Source organism: Martes martes, assembly GCF_963455335.1.
Source record: "Martes martes genome assembly, chromosome: 3".
Classification (NCBI taxonomy): domain Eukaryota; kingdom Metazoa; phylum Chordata; class Mammalia; order Carnivora; family Mustelidae; genus Martes; species Martes martes.
Window position 1 is genome coordinate 157,808,759 of NC_137890.1, and position 12,371 is coordinate 157,821,129.

The 12,371-nt window shown below is 48.6% G+C and overlaps 1 protein-coding gene across 1 annotated transcript; it reads left to right on the top strand.

Moving 5' to 3' along the window:
* Nucleotides 1-1,035: 1,035 nt before the first annotated feature.
* On the top strand, nt 1,036-11,129 carry GPR55 (G protein-coupled receptor 55; the record flags this gene model as incomplete). Its single annotated transcript, XM_080798783.1, has 2 exons — nt 1,036-1,150; nt 10,159-11,129. 2 exons carry the CDS (start codon nt 1,036-1,038, stop codon nt 11,127-11,129), a joined length of 1,086 nt encoding a protein of 361 aa, XP_080654909.1.
* Nucleotides 11,130-12,371: the final 1,242 nt, after the last annotated feature.

Consider the following 12,371-nt stretch of genomic DNA (forward strand, 5'->3'; position numbering starts at 1 on the left):
CATTAGCAAAGCTCTTCAAGAGAGGAGGGTGAGAGATGACTTGGACCCACTCAATCCTTTGTGTTAAAAGAGGGAGAAAATTAGAACACACATGTGCATATGTAGGTATGACGGTTGGGAAGAAGCTATCATCAGTGGTACCCTGAGGGGAGTGGACACTGGACTGGGGGGTGGGCAGTGGTGGGGGGCAGAGACATCTTACTGTCTGTGTTTACCAATGTATTTGAACCAGGCGCATGTACTCAAAATTTTAGGTAAAAAGCAACAGCAATACAACAGAAATATTCATGAAAAGAGAAGACGGCTAGAATGGGAGGTGGCCGAGGCTCCCTTTGGGGAGGCAAAGTGGGGAACACATCTCTGGGGGCCCCTCAGTGGGGGACCCCTCCCAGGCCAGCTGGGGGCCCAGGGCAGGGAGTGAATTTGGTTCTGCCCGTAGCACGAGCATGGGCACGACCAGAGCCATGGCGACAACTTAAAAGGGGGTCACAGTCAGTTCCCTCCGCCCCTCCGCCCCACGACAGGGAGCCCATGCTCTGGGGGGCCAGGTGACCTCCCCACAGTCACACAGGGCTGCTATTTCTGCAGAGATGACCACATGCTGGGATGAATGACCCAGACTGACTTCGGGGAGTTTCGATTCCTGTAGATACCCGAAAGTCACTGCATGCCCGTGCTTTGGTCTCTAATGGGATCTCCTGCTCCCTGTGCCCCTCTGTGTGTGGGCAGCAGTCCCACACCCTAATCCCCCAGAAGGGCTGGCTCTCCCTTGGTGACGTCTGGCTTTTCCTCAAGCTTCTTAACACCCCTGCAAGCACCCTGCGCTCCTTGTACCCCCACGAACCCCACCTGCTTTTTGGAAGCTGAGTGAGCAAGAGAGGTCCCAAGAGGGAGATTTTCTTCCTGGAAAGAGGCTCCCCCTGCCCCATTCTGGTTCTACTCAGTGGGGAGGGACCCCCTCCACAAGGCCCCTCTCCAGACAAGACCGGAGAGCCACTTGAAAAGCATCTTGGTCCCACCCCCCTCATTTTACTGATGAGGAAGCCAAGCCCCAGAGAGGGAAGTGGCTCTCTCCGGAGCAGGCTGGTCACCAAGCTGGGAGGACAAATGACATCTCGCAGCTCACTCAGCTGCACTGGACCCCCAGCAGGTAACAGCGCCACCCACCCCCCTCGGGGCCACTTACTAAAACCCAGGCACAGAGCCACGGACTGACCTGGCTTTCCCGGACAGCAGGTAACTTTCCTGAGGCCAGCGGTGCCTCCGTGGTCTGGGTTCCGTCCAGACCTGCACAGACCCAGCATCCCCAATGGCTGGAGGTCCAGCAGCCCAGCAGCCCCCCACAGAGTCTCTGTGAAAATAGCAACGGCAGGCAGAGGACTCCTGATATTAGTGACATTTCCTACCAACCCTCAATTTCCTCCTGATTTGACTCAAGGTTGCAGCTTCTTGCTGGGGTGGGGAGATCTCACGGTAGGTAGCCCAGGAGTTTTCCCCAAGGGGAGCTCGGCTTGCGTGCCATCACCTCCTGCTGGCCTGGCTGCCTGCTCTCCCGGAACCCAGACTGGAAAGCACCCACAGCCCAAGATGACACACTCGAAGGAATCACCTGACAGCCACCGAGCAATGGGCTCCAGGCAAGCCACAGCTGGGCTTGGAATTCCTGGCCAGCCCCTTACCAGTTGTGTAAACTTCCCTGGCCTCGATGTACCTCTTTGGAGAATGGGAGTAATGATGGTTTTTTTCCCCTCATGGGGCTCTTTAGAGCAGTGAGTGATGGAAGTGCTCTATCGTGCAGGAAGCAAGAGGGCAGCTTTGACTGCTCTGATGTGTTATGACTGGATTATTCCCTATGGGTACCCCTATGGTACCCTGACGGACGGCCCCATTGGGCCATGGTGATGCAGGTAGATCAGAGAAGTGGGCATTTGAAGAAAAGAATGAGGTTCTTAGGAGGGGAGGGGAGAGTCTGCGGAGAAAGAAGAGATGTTAAGTGGAACTGGGCATGCCAGAAAGTGAGGAAGGGGGTACTGGGGGGCTCCTGGATATATTGGATGTTCGGGCTGGCGATACTGATGGGGAGCTGGGGTGGGGCTGGGGAAGATAAAGGAGAGACTCAGCGTGAGTGCCAGTGAGACCCCTTACCACCTGTTTGCTCTTGGGTAGACTCTAGCTTCTCTGAGCCTCACTGTCCTCATCTGTAAAATGGGCATGATTATAACAACGTTCCAGGAAGGTGCCGAGTTCCCATTGCAGAGCACTGTAGCACAGGGACAGCCACATTTCAAGTCCCTGAACTGAACCCCCCGCTCCCCCAACCCTACTCCAACCTGTGAGGCTCAGGGTACAGCTCCAGCAAAATTTTGGAGTCTGGGAGATTCTGTGTGGTCTGTCCCCTCTGTGTCCTGTTCCTTTTCACATCGTGTCCCCCAGAAGCCTAGCTCAGGTGTAGACAGACGGCTTTATTTACACTATGGTGTTAGTGGCAGATAACCACACCCAAGTAAATATTTATATTCTAACCGTGGACTTCAGTGCCGCACCCCCAAAGGAGATGGGAACTGCTGGCAAGGAACATGGATGACACTGGTCCAGGGGAGTGCTCCTCCTCAAACTACAACCCTCGGGCTGTGTACCACCTCTGCTCAGTCATGGCTGGACCTCCCTTCTCTTAGGTGGCTCATACCACAGTGCTCCGTGAGGATGAGGAGTCTGGCAGCAAAAGAGAGGGGGTTGGGGATCCTTCTCAGCCCGCAAACCTCGTAAAGTTCCATTCTTACTGTTGCTGGTGTTTCTGGAAAGTCTGTCTGCTGCTGGAAGAAGGGTTGGCTTGGTCTGAGCCGCGCAGCTGGGTTCAGGGGCTGAGGCTGTGCGTAACAGCTCTGGAGCTGCCCTGGGTGGGAGCCGGGCTCAGGCAGCTGCAGGAATCAGAGCCCAGAGCCTGTCCCGACAGCAGGAAGAGAGCCAGCTCGGGGGAAGTCTCGGGCTCCCAGCTCGCTGTTCGGAGGAGAGAACCCAGAATCCAGATGGAGGCCCCACAGCCAGAAAGAGCCGGGAACTGAAGCCTCTGGACTCCCAGGCCTGTCCCTCTTCACACACTGGCTATTTTCTCTCCTCTTCACCAAATACAAGAAAGTGTTAATATATTGAGAGAAGATTCCATTTCAGGGCTGGGGAAAAAAAAACAAAACCGTTCCGTATGTGTGAATCCCCCTGATAACATTCTGGATAAACAGATCTCCCACCTTTGCTTACATACCTCTGGTGATAGAGAGCTCACTACATAGCAAGACTGCTCTGTCTGCTGTCAGATACTCCATTAGCAAGGCAGGTCCGTCTCTGTGGCATCTGGAGCCCGTTCTGTGAAGTCATACAGGGGAGCATGTCTTGAGCACTGGGGGATGCTAAAATGTCTACTCTTTTATAGATCACGAGCGACTCTAGTCCTTTCCCCATTTTCTCCTGGGCTGTGGCTCCCTAGCCCTTCCACAGGCAGCCCCAGCAGAGAGATAGTCCCCAGCACGCAGGTGATCAGAGTGGTGCAAAGGCCACTGTCACCCCAAGTTCCTCTTCTAGATCCTCTAAGCAGAGCCTGGTTCCTCTCATTTGTCACCATCTTTCCTGTTTGCAAGAATACTTAAGAACTCCCATTTCCCTGTAAGCCGTGACTGCCTCTGTGTTTTGTGTATGCATAAATAAAAAAAGAACAAATTCTTTTCCAATATTTCAGTAATGTAGTTCCGATTTTATCTGCGACTCACACATTATTTAAGAGACCATTTAAGAGATTGCATAAAGTACCAATTATCTATTATTAATGTCACAGTGCTCAGCAAATAGTTGTGCTTTCTTTATGGTCTGAGGCAGAGAGGGTAGACTTGCCATTGTCTTGGAGACCTAGGCTGGGCCCAGGGATGGCATCCGTTTTGTGAAAAGATCCTTGTCGTCTCCCAAAGAAAGTGTATTCCCTTGATTTATGATTTGGTCCTCACTGATCTGCCTTTTTAATTGGGCTAGGAGGAGCTCAAAATTTCTGTCTACTTGAAGGATGATACTCGGGGAAGGGAGGACAAAGGTCTCTTCCTACAATTATATTTCTGTTTCTACTTCTTTTTGCATTTCTGGCATGTTCTGTATGGAAATACGTTATGTATTTCCTTGCTATGCGCCTTGGAACAGAAATTAAGTGTTTTATGTTTTAATTATTCATTGTAACTTTTACCTCTGTATAGTCTCTGTGTTACTCTCTCAATTCTTTTTATGAAACAAAAATTATTATGTCATATTCTCTTTTTTTTTCCCTAGAGTTCTGTGTGCCTGATAAGCCAAAATTGCCCTATCATTTTACTCCGTCCATGCCTTTTTTTTTCTTTCTCTGTGTTTCTTATGTGGGGGTGGGGGGGGAAGGTCTGGGCTTTTTTAATGAATGCCCCTTTTCAGAGGGAGTGTTAACACGGTCAGGGAGTGCTGTAATTCTATTATGTAATTGTTACATTCGTGTAAACCTCCTCGGGGTTACCAGTACTGTCTACACAGAAACATGGTAGTTTTTCACATTTAGTTTCTATTGTGAATTTTCTCTTCCTTGTGTCCCTTTACAATAGACAAGATAATTTAACCTGAAAAATCCGATTTAGAAAATATGTAAGTTTTCACTCCAGCATTTGTTTCTCTTTACAGCTGTCCACGCTTTGGGAGGATTTATGTAAATATCTTCCCTTTCCTTGACCCTCTCTCCATGGTTAATCTGCATTTTGAATGTCTTTTTGTGTCGGTCTTCATTCACTCCTCATGTTATGCACAATTTTTATGATGTGATGGCTGACCCGTGGACAAATGAAGACTTTTTTTTTAAATCACCAATCAGGATCTTGTGGTCATTGCTCATCTCTGAGGTGGCATCTGCTCTCTCATCTGTCACTTCCAATTCTGTCATGCCTTGTCCCCACATTCCTCAGATGCTGTCTGTTGAAATGTTCATCTTCAGCCCTGCAACACTGATGTCTCGCCAGCTGAGCACGGTTTAGACCAATGCCATCTTTTAAATTTTATGTGAACCTCACTCCTGCCTCTGCCATGCCTCAAACACTCACCCATACACTCAAACACTCAAACACTCACTTAAAAGACTTTTCTTCTTTTAAGAGAAAGTCAAAAGCTGTTCTTATTTTTCTCCTTTTCTCCCAGCATTTATTACAACTTAAAAAAATTAAATTGTTTTCATATCATCATTAATTAGAAAAATATATACACAGAGGGGGTGAGAGGAGAGAGAGAGAGGGTGATTTAAAAGACTGAATATGTTGGGGCATCTGGGTGCCTTAGTGGGTTAAGCCTCTGCCTTCGGCTCAGGTCATGATCTCAGGGTCCTGGGATCGAGCCTCGCTTCAGGCTCTCTGCTTGGTGGGGAGCCTGCTTCCCCCTCTCTCTCTGCCTGCCTCTCTGCCTACTTGTGATCTCTGTCAAATAAATAAATTTTTAAAAAAATCTTAAAAAAAATAAAAAAAAAAAAACAAATAGGGGGCACCTGGGCAGCTCAGTGGGTTAAGCCTCTGCCTTTGGTGTGGGTCGTGATCCTAGGGTCCTGGAATCGAGCCCCGCATCGGGCTCTCTGCTCAGTGGGGAGTCTATCTCCCCCTCTCTCTCTGCCTGCCTCTCTGCCTGCTTGGGATCTCTCTCTGTCAAATAAATAAATAAAATCTTAAAAAAAAGAAAAAAAGACTGAATAAGTACCCACCATCTAACTGTTAGAATGTAACCAATGTTGGACATATGGAAATTTTTTTCTAGGTTTTTTTTTTTTCCCTATGTGTGGGTTTTTTTTCTTAAATCATAGTTGAAGTCATTCTGAATGTATCGTTCTATAGTTTGTGGGTTTTTTACTTAACACAGTCAGCATAAACATAACATAATCAGACAGAAAAATTTTCCATTGAGTAGATTTACCATCGTGAAATTAAGCTCTGGGTGGCATTTAAATGTGTGTGTGTTTTTTTGCTAGCAGAAAAAATGTTCAGGTAAACACATTTTCTGTACACGACTTTTTTTTTTTGCTTTTCCTGATTTACTTAAAGTAAATTTTTAATGACTGGATGAAAGATTAATAAGGTTTCTCTGACTTGTAGTCTAAGTTATCAAATCTAGAAGCTGTGTACACTCACCAGCATATCAATGACTGTTTCATAGAACCCTTACTAGCTTCTTTGTTGAAATGATGAGCAAAAATTTTATCTCTTTGAAAATCCTCTTCTGGGAACTCTCCGTCCTTTGCCTGTTTGTCTCCTGAGGATCTTCATATCATATAGTTTTTATACTCTTCATAAAGAAAGAACATCATTCATCTGATGTTTCTGTGTATTTCCCCCCCCGGTATATTACTTGATGTGAAAATGTTTTAACAAAATGTTATAAATTGTGGTCAGAATTATACATATTGTGGTCAGAATATACCCAACATAATTTCTGCCTTTTTTTTTTTTTAAATGGAAGACTTTGTTCTTGATAGGGAGATAATTCATTTTGGTAACTGTTTCTTGGATACTGGAGAAAAAATTATCTGCCCCTGGAAGCTTCTTTCCTTCTCTCCATCCACAGACGTCAGACCTGCTCTCCCCTGTATCCTACACAGGCATTTGTCTCTCCAATGTGGAATCCTGTCTAACCATCGCTTCCCAGCCTCCCACCCCGACGCCAGTGGACCCCTGGGTTGGCTGGCTCAGGACCTATGTGTGGCAACAGGTCAAGTGTGGGGAGCTTGCTGGTTCCCGCCACAAGGGGACTGGCTTTTACTGGCAGCCCATCTTTGAGAAAAATGACTTTTTTATCTCTCGCTGCAGCCTGGAGCCTTTTTATCTTATTCCAGAGAAGTTCCTGGTCTTTTTTTAAAAAAGAAGACTTTCAAAAAGATGGTTTCCTTGAACTTTCAGAGGGAATTCAGAGGATTAATTTTTCAGATTTTCTGCTTACTCTGCCATGAGGTGGAAGTTATTTTTTTTTTTTCCAAACTACTTTCTTTTTGCAAGTCCATAGAATGCTTTCTCTAACTTCAAAGATTACCGTTTGAAAAGTTCCCATTTGAAGTCTGTCAGTAATTGAAATGTGACCTTTGGGATGGTCTGGGTGGAGAACCCTGAGGGCTAAGTAGTGCCTTTTTCCACACATCCATCTGGTACCATCGAGTCAGAGAAGCCCCAGTTATGAAGTTCTAGAACATAGGTGAGGTTCGGTGGGATGAGGTCTGGAGCCGATGACCAAGAAAGAATTCTTGAGACATCTTTGGTGCAAAATGGTGGTTTATTAAAGCACGGAGACAGGACCCGTGAGCAGGTGGAGATGCTGCTGCCCTGGGTTGTCAGGGATGGCCGACTATGTACCCTGCGGTTGGGGGAAGGTGAGGGAAAGGGAGGTTTCAACGGAGCTTTCATATGCTAAAGAGGGCCTACAAGGTGCCAGGATACCGGAGGTCTCCGGCTTGATCAGTGTGGTCTTTCGGCCAGCCATTAACATCAAAATAGTTGGGAGATTCCTGTCTTGCAGGATTGTGATCTCTGCAAGTTAACCATTTGTTTCTCGTTTATGGCAGTCAGGGGTGCCTGAGGAATGTCACACATATTACCGAGGGGAGCGGGTGGAGAGGGGGTGAAAGGTGCCAGCTTTTACTTTGTCCTCAGCCAGCCTCCTGCTCCCTCATCACCAGCATCCGTCACACCATTTTCTCCCTTTCTTTCTTTTTTTTTTTTAAAGATTTTTTTAATATTCATTTGTGAAACAGAGGGAGAGAGAGAACACGAGCAGTGGGGGAGGCAGAAGGAGAAGCCGGCTCTCCCCTGAGCAAGCAGCCCGAGCAGAACTCCATCCCAGGACCCTGAGATCATAACCTGAGCCAAAGGCAGACAGTTAACTGACTGAGACACCCTGGCGCTCCAGGTGGGGGAGGCCTTCTTTAAATAAAGGAATACAAAGCTAGTTATAAAAGGGAATACCTACTTTAGAATGAGAATGAGAAAATAAATCGCAGTGAATTCAAATTTTAAGAATTGACAGATACCACAGACAGAAAAATAGTGTTTTTATTAATTGGCTGCTTTGCACACCTCATAGGGGACTTAAAAAAAAAAAGATTTTGTTTATTTATTTGACAGAGATCACAAGTAGGCAGAGAGACAGGCAGAGAGAAGGGGAAGCAGGCTCCCCGCTGAGCAGAGAGCCCAATGCAGGGTTTGATCCCAGGACCCCGGGATCATGACTGGGCTGAAGGCAGAGGCTTTAACCCACTGAGCCACCCAGGCGCCCCTCATAGGGGCCTTTTTAAATTTTTGTTTTATGCCTTTGATTGCCTCTACATATATGACCACGAATTCGTAGTGTTTTCTACAGAGAGAAAAGGAAATTAGTCCTTCTTGGAACGTATTTGATCAAATTTAATCAAATTTAAAAATGCCCAAAGCCTTCCTTCCCCAAGGCTTTCAAGGGAGCTACGCTGATGAGAAACAGCAGAGCAGGGCTTCTCTTGCTGACTGAAATCCGTGTAGCAAAGAAATAAGTCACGGGGATGCTCTCTGTGGAAGTTTTTGTTTCCCAGTAAAACCCTATGAAACCTGAATGTTCGTCAACAGGCTGTTGGCTAAATGGGTTGAGGTATCCCCACACAACAGGATGTAAGTGTGCCATTAAGAAGAAAAAGCCTATTCATACACGCTGATGTGGAAACAATTTCCAAGAATCGTTACAAAGTGAAAAAGCAAAGGGCAGAGCTATGGGTGTAATATTTTCCAAATGTAAAGAAACATCGTGTGTGTGTGTGTGTGTGTGTGTGTGTGTGTGTGTGTGTGTATCCTTGGAAAATTTCTGGGAAAATATGTACAGAACTGTTAACCACAGTTGTCTCTGGAAAGGACAATTGAGGCCCTAGGGTACAAAGGAGGCTTGCCTCTTTCTTTCTTTCTTTCTTTCTTTCTTTCTTTCTTTCTTTTTTCTTTCTTTCTTTCTTTCTTTCTCTTTTGGTACTGAAAGAGAATTATTGAATGCATAGGATATTTTCTCAATAATAATAATAATAACTAGTTGGATAACAGATACTCAGCAATTGACTGCATTGGTCACTAGCGCAGGATTCTCGGTAAAGGGCAATGTTGGCCCCTTCTCTCTGCTGTGCCCACATTTTGGGTCCTCGCCCCTGCTGCCGGGAAGTCCCTGAGGGCTGGAGAGGCGCAGTGAGCCTCCCTGGGCTAGCGTGACTGGCCTCTCCCATGCAGGGGCCCTGTGTGCTCCTGGGCCTGGCACAGACCAGCCGCGTCAGCAGAGCTGTGCCGTGAAAGGAGAGGTGTGTGCATGGAATCTGGGTCATCTGAATTCTCTGTCCAGCCTCATTGGTTCTGGAGGTCTGGGTCAAGTGAACATCTGGGTTAGATCTACTCCAGGGCCACTGTTATGGACTGAATGTTTGTGTCCCATCCCCCTTCCCAAATTCACATGCAGAAATCTAAACATCACGGCCCCCCCAAGGTGTGGTATTAGGAGGTGGGGCAGTTTGGGAGGTGATTAGACTCATGAATGGGATTAGTGCTCTTAGAAAAGAGACCCCAGAGAGCCCTCTTGTTCTCTTTCTGCCCTTGGCAGAGGGCCCTCCCCCAAACGTGCTGGTTCCCTGAGCTCCAACTCCAACCGATCTGGCAACCTTCCAGGATGTGGGTGGCAGAGAGCAGAGGGACAGTTTGCAAAGAGGGTCTGGGTCCTGGAAACAGCATTTGATTTCCTGATCAAGCCATAGCTCAGATCGGCCCTGCCCTCGTTAGTTTTTCAATTACGTGAAACGGTCCTTTGCTGAAGCCATTCTGGGCCAGGGTTTGGACTTTCAGCAGGAGTTCTGATTGAAAACAAGGGACAGATGTTCACACACACTTCCATTTTTGTAAAAGAGAAAGGCTCTCGTACACCTGTGCATGCGTGAGCACCTGTGAGACAGAGAGAGCGTTTGGAATGAAATACACAAAAAGGTAACAGCCCTTATAACTGGGCAGCAGGATTAGAGGCAATTTTCTTTCTAGCATTTTCTAATTGTGATTTAGTGGGCACGAATGGCTGTGTGATACAGTCCTTTGGATCCGTTGCCTGTAGAGAGCGAGAGGGACTTCATCTCCTGTGTCGTTGGTGTTGTAGGAAAGAACATGAGCCCGCAGCTCAACAAGAACCAGAACTGCTCCTTCAGTGAGGTGGACGAGCTGATGAAAACCGTGCAGCTGGCCGTCCACATCCCCACGTTCCTCCTGGGCCTCCTCCTCAATGCATTGGCCATCCGAGGCTTCAGCTCCTTCCTGAAGAAGAGGTGGCCGGATTACGCCGCCACCTCCATCTACATGATCAACCTGGCGGTCTTCGACCTGCTGCTAGTGCTGTCCCTTCCATTCAAAATGGCGCTGTCCAACGTGCGCGCCCCCCCTCCTTTCTTCTGTACCTTGGTGGAGTGCTTCTACTTCGTCAGCATGTATGGGAGCGTCTTCACCATCTGCTTCATTAGCCTGGATCGATTCTTGGCCATCCAGTACCCATTCCTGGTCAGCCATCTCCGGTCCCCGAGGAAGATCCTGGGGATCTGTGGCACCATCTGGGTCCTGGTGTGGGCCGGGAGCATCCCGATCTACAGCTTCCATGGGAAGGTGGAGAAGTACACGTGCTTCCACAACATGTCCGACGGCACCTGGAGCGCCAAGGTCTTCTTCCCCCTTGAGGTCTTCGGCTTCCTTCTTCCCATGGGCATCATAGGTTTCTGTTCCTCCAGGAGCATCCGCATCCTGGTCGGCCGTCGGGACCTCACCCAGGACTGGGTCCAGCAGAAGGCCTGCATCTGGACGATCGCAGCCAGTCTGGCTGTCTTCGTGGTCTCCTTTCTTCCCGTCCACCTCGGCTTCTTCTTGCAGTTCCTGGTGCGGAACGGCTTCATCATGGAGTGCAGCTCCAAGCAGAACATCAGCTTATTCTTGCAGTTGTCCATGTGTTTCTCCAACGTCAACTGCTGCCTCGATGTCTTCTGCTACTACTTTGTCATTAAAGAGTTCCGCATGGACATCATGGCCCCCCGGCCTTCCAGGGCCCAGCTGGTCCTCCAGGATACCATGACCACGAGGGGCTAAGGAGAGAAAGACTTATGCAGAGGAAGGAAACCCCAGCCCCAGATTCTGGTAGCAGATACCCTGTTGCAAGGTTTCTGATGTGGTGGACGAATGTGGCACATTACTGGTGCGCTTTACCTTTCGATGCTCACTGAACATGGTCTTTGCTCATTGTGCCCCAAAGACCTTTCCCCCGCACCCAGACGGCTCAACATAAATCACCCAGTGTTTGGGAATCTCTGAAGGACCTGAGAACCATGTGAATTCTTTACTTCTGCATGAGGCAGAAGAATTGAAAAAATGGAGACCATCTGAGCGAGGCTGTTTCCCAGCTTCCCCCATCCTTCTGTTAGACTGGGAGATTCTGGAAAGGAAGAGAGAGGCGTTAGGAGAGAGAATCAAGAGGGTTGGTGGAGGAGACCTGTAGTTCCCAGTTCCTTCTCAGGCTCTGGCAGCCAGTAAATTCACAGCTAGTGGGAGTGATGAGGGCAGAACAAGAACATACAGACAGCCCCACATTTCCTATGGGGAAGAAAGGCCCAGAAAGCCAGCCAAACCTTCCTATGCCCACGAGAAGGCGGCAGAAGGATGAGGGAAGCTGAGGGGAACCGGGCCGTGGTGAAACTATAGCTTGTGATAGACAAGCCTAGGAGAGGGGACTTTCCTGAGCGTGACCGGCTTGCTACCTCGAACGGACTGGGAGGCTGTTCGTGAGGCTGTTTCACTGAGAACGAGGAGAAACAGGCTCGACTGGGGTCCACCAGAGGAGAATAAGCACCCTGCGCCTTCTTGCCCACCCGAGTCCTCTCTGGGCGGCTGGCCGGGTGGCGCTGTCCACGGGACTGCCCCTCTCCAGGGGCTGGGAGGGAGAAAATGAGCCAGCCGGGGGTCGGAGAAACCATTTGATGGCACGCAGCTCCTGGCGGTTCCTGGCTGGAGACTGTCAACCGTGGAAATCACGATCTGGCCCTGGCTTCTTGAATGATCTCGAAGAGGGCCTGCCGAGACCACTGCAAGCCTTCCGATGACTCAGGGTGCTCCAGAGAGTCGACCGGTTACAAGGATGAACTGTGGGGTGGTTTGGCAAGACGGGGTGAGTGGGATGAGATGGAAGAGGTGAGCTTCATGTGAAAAAGGGGGACGTCTTGAGGAAGCAAAGAACCACTTTCTACCTGTAGGTAAAGAAGCTTCCACCTCTAAGTGGTGGACGGAAGGTAGGGTGGCAGGGTGGCGGGGAAGAGGGTGGTTTGGGTAAAAGCCTGA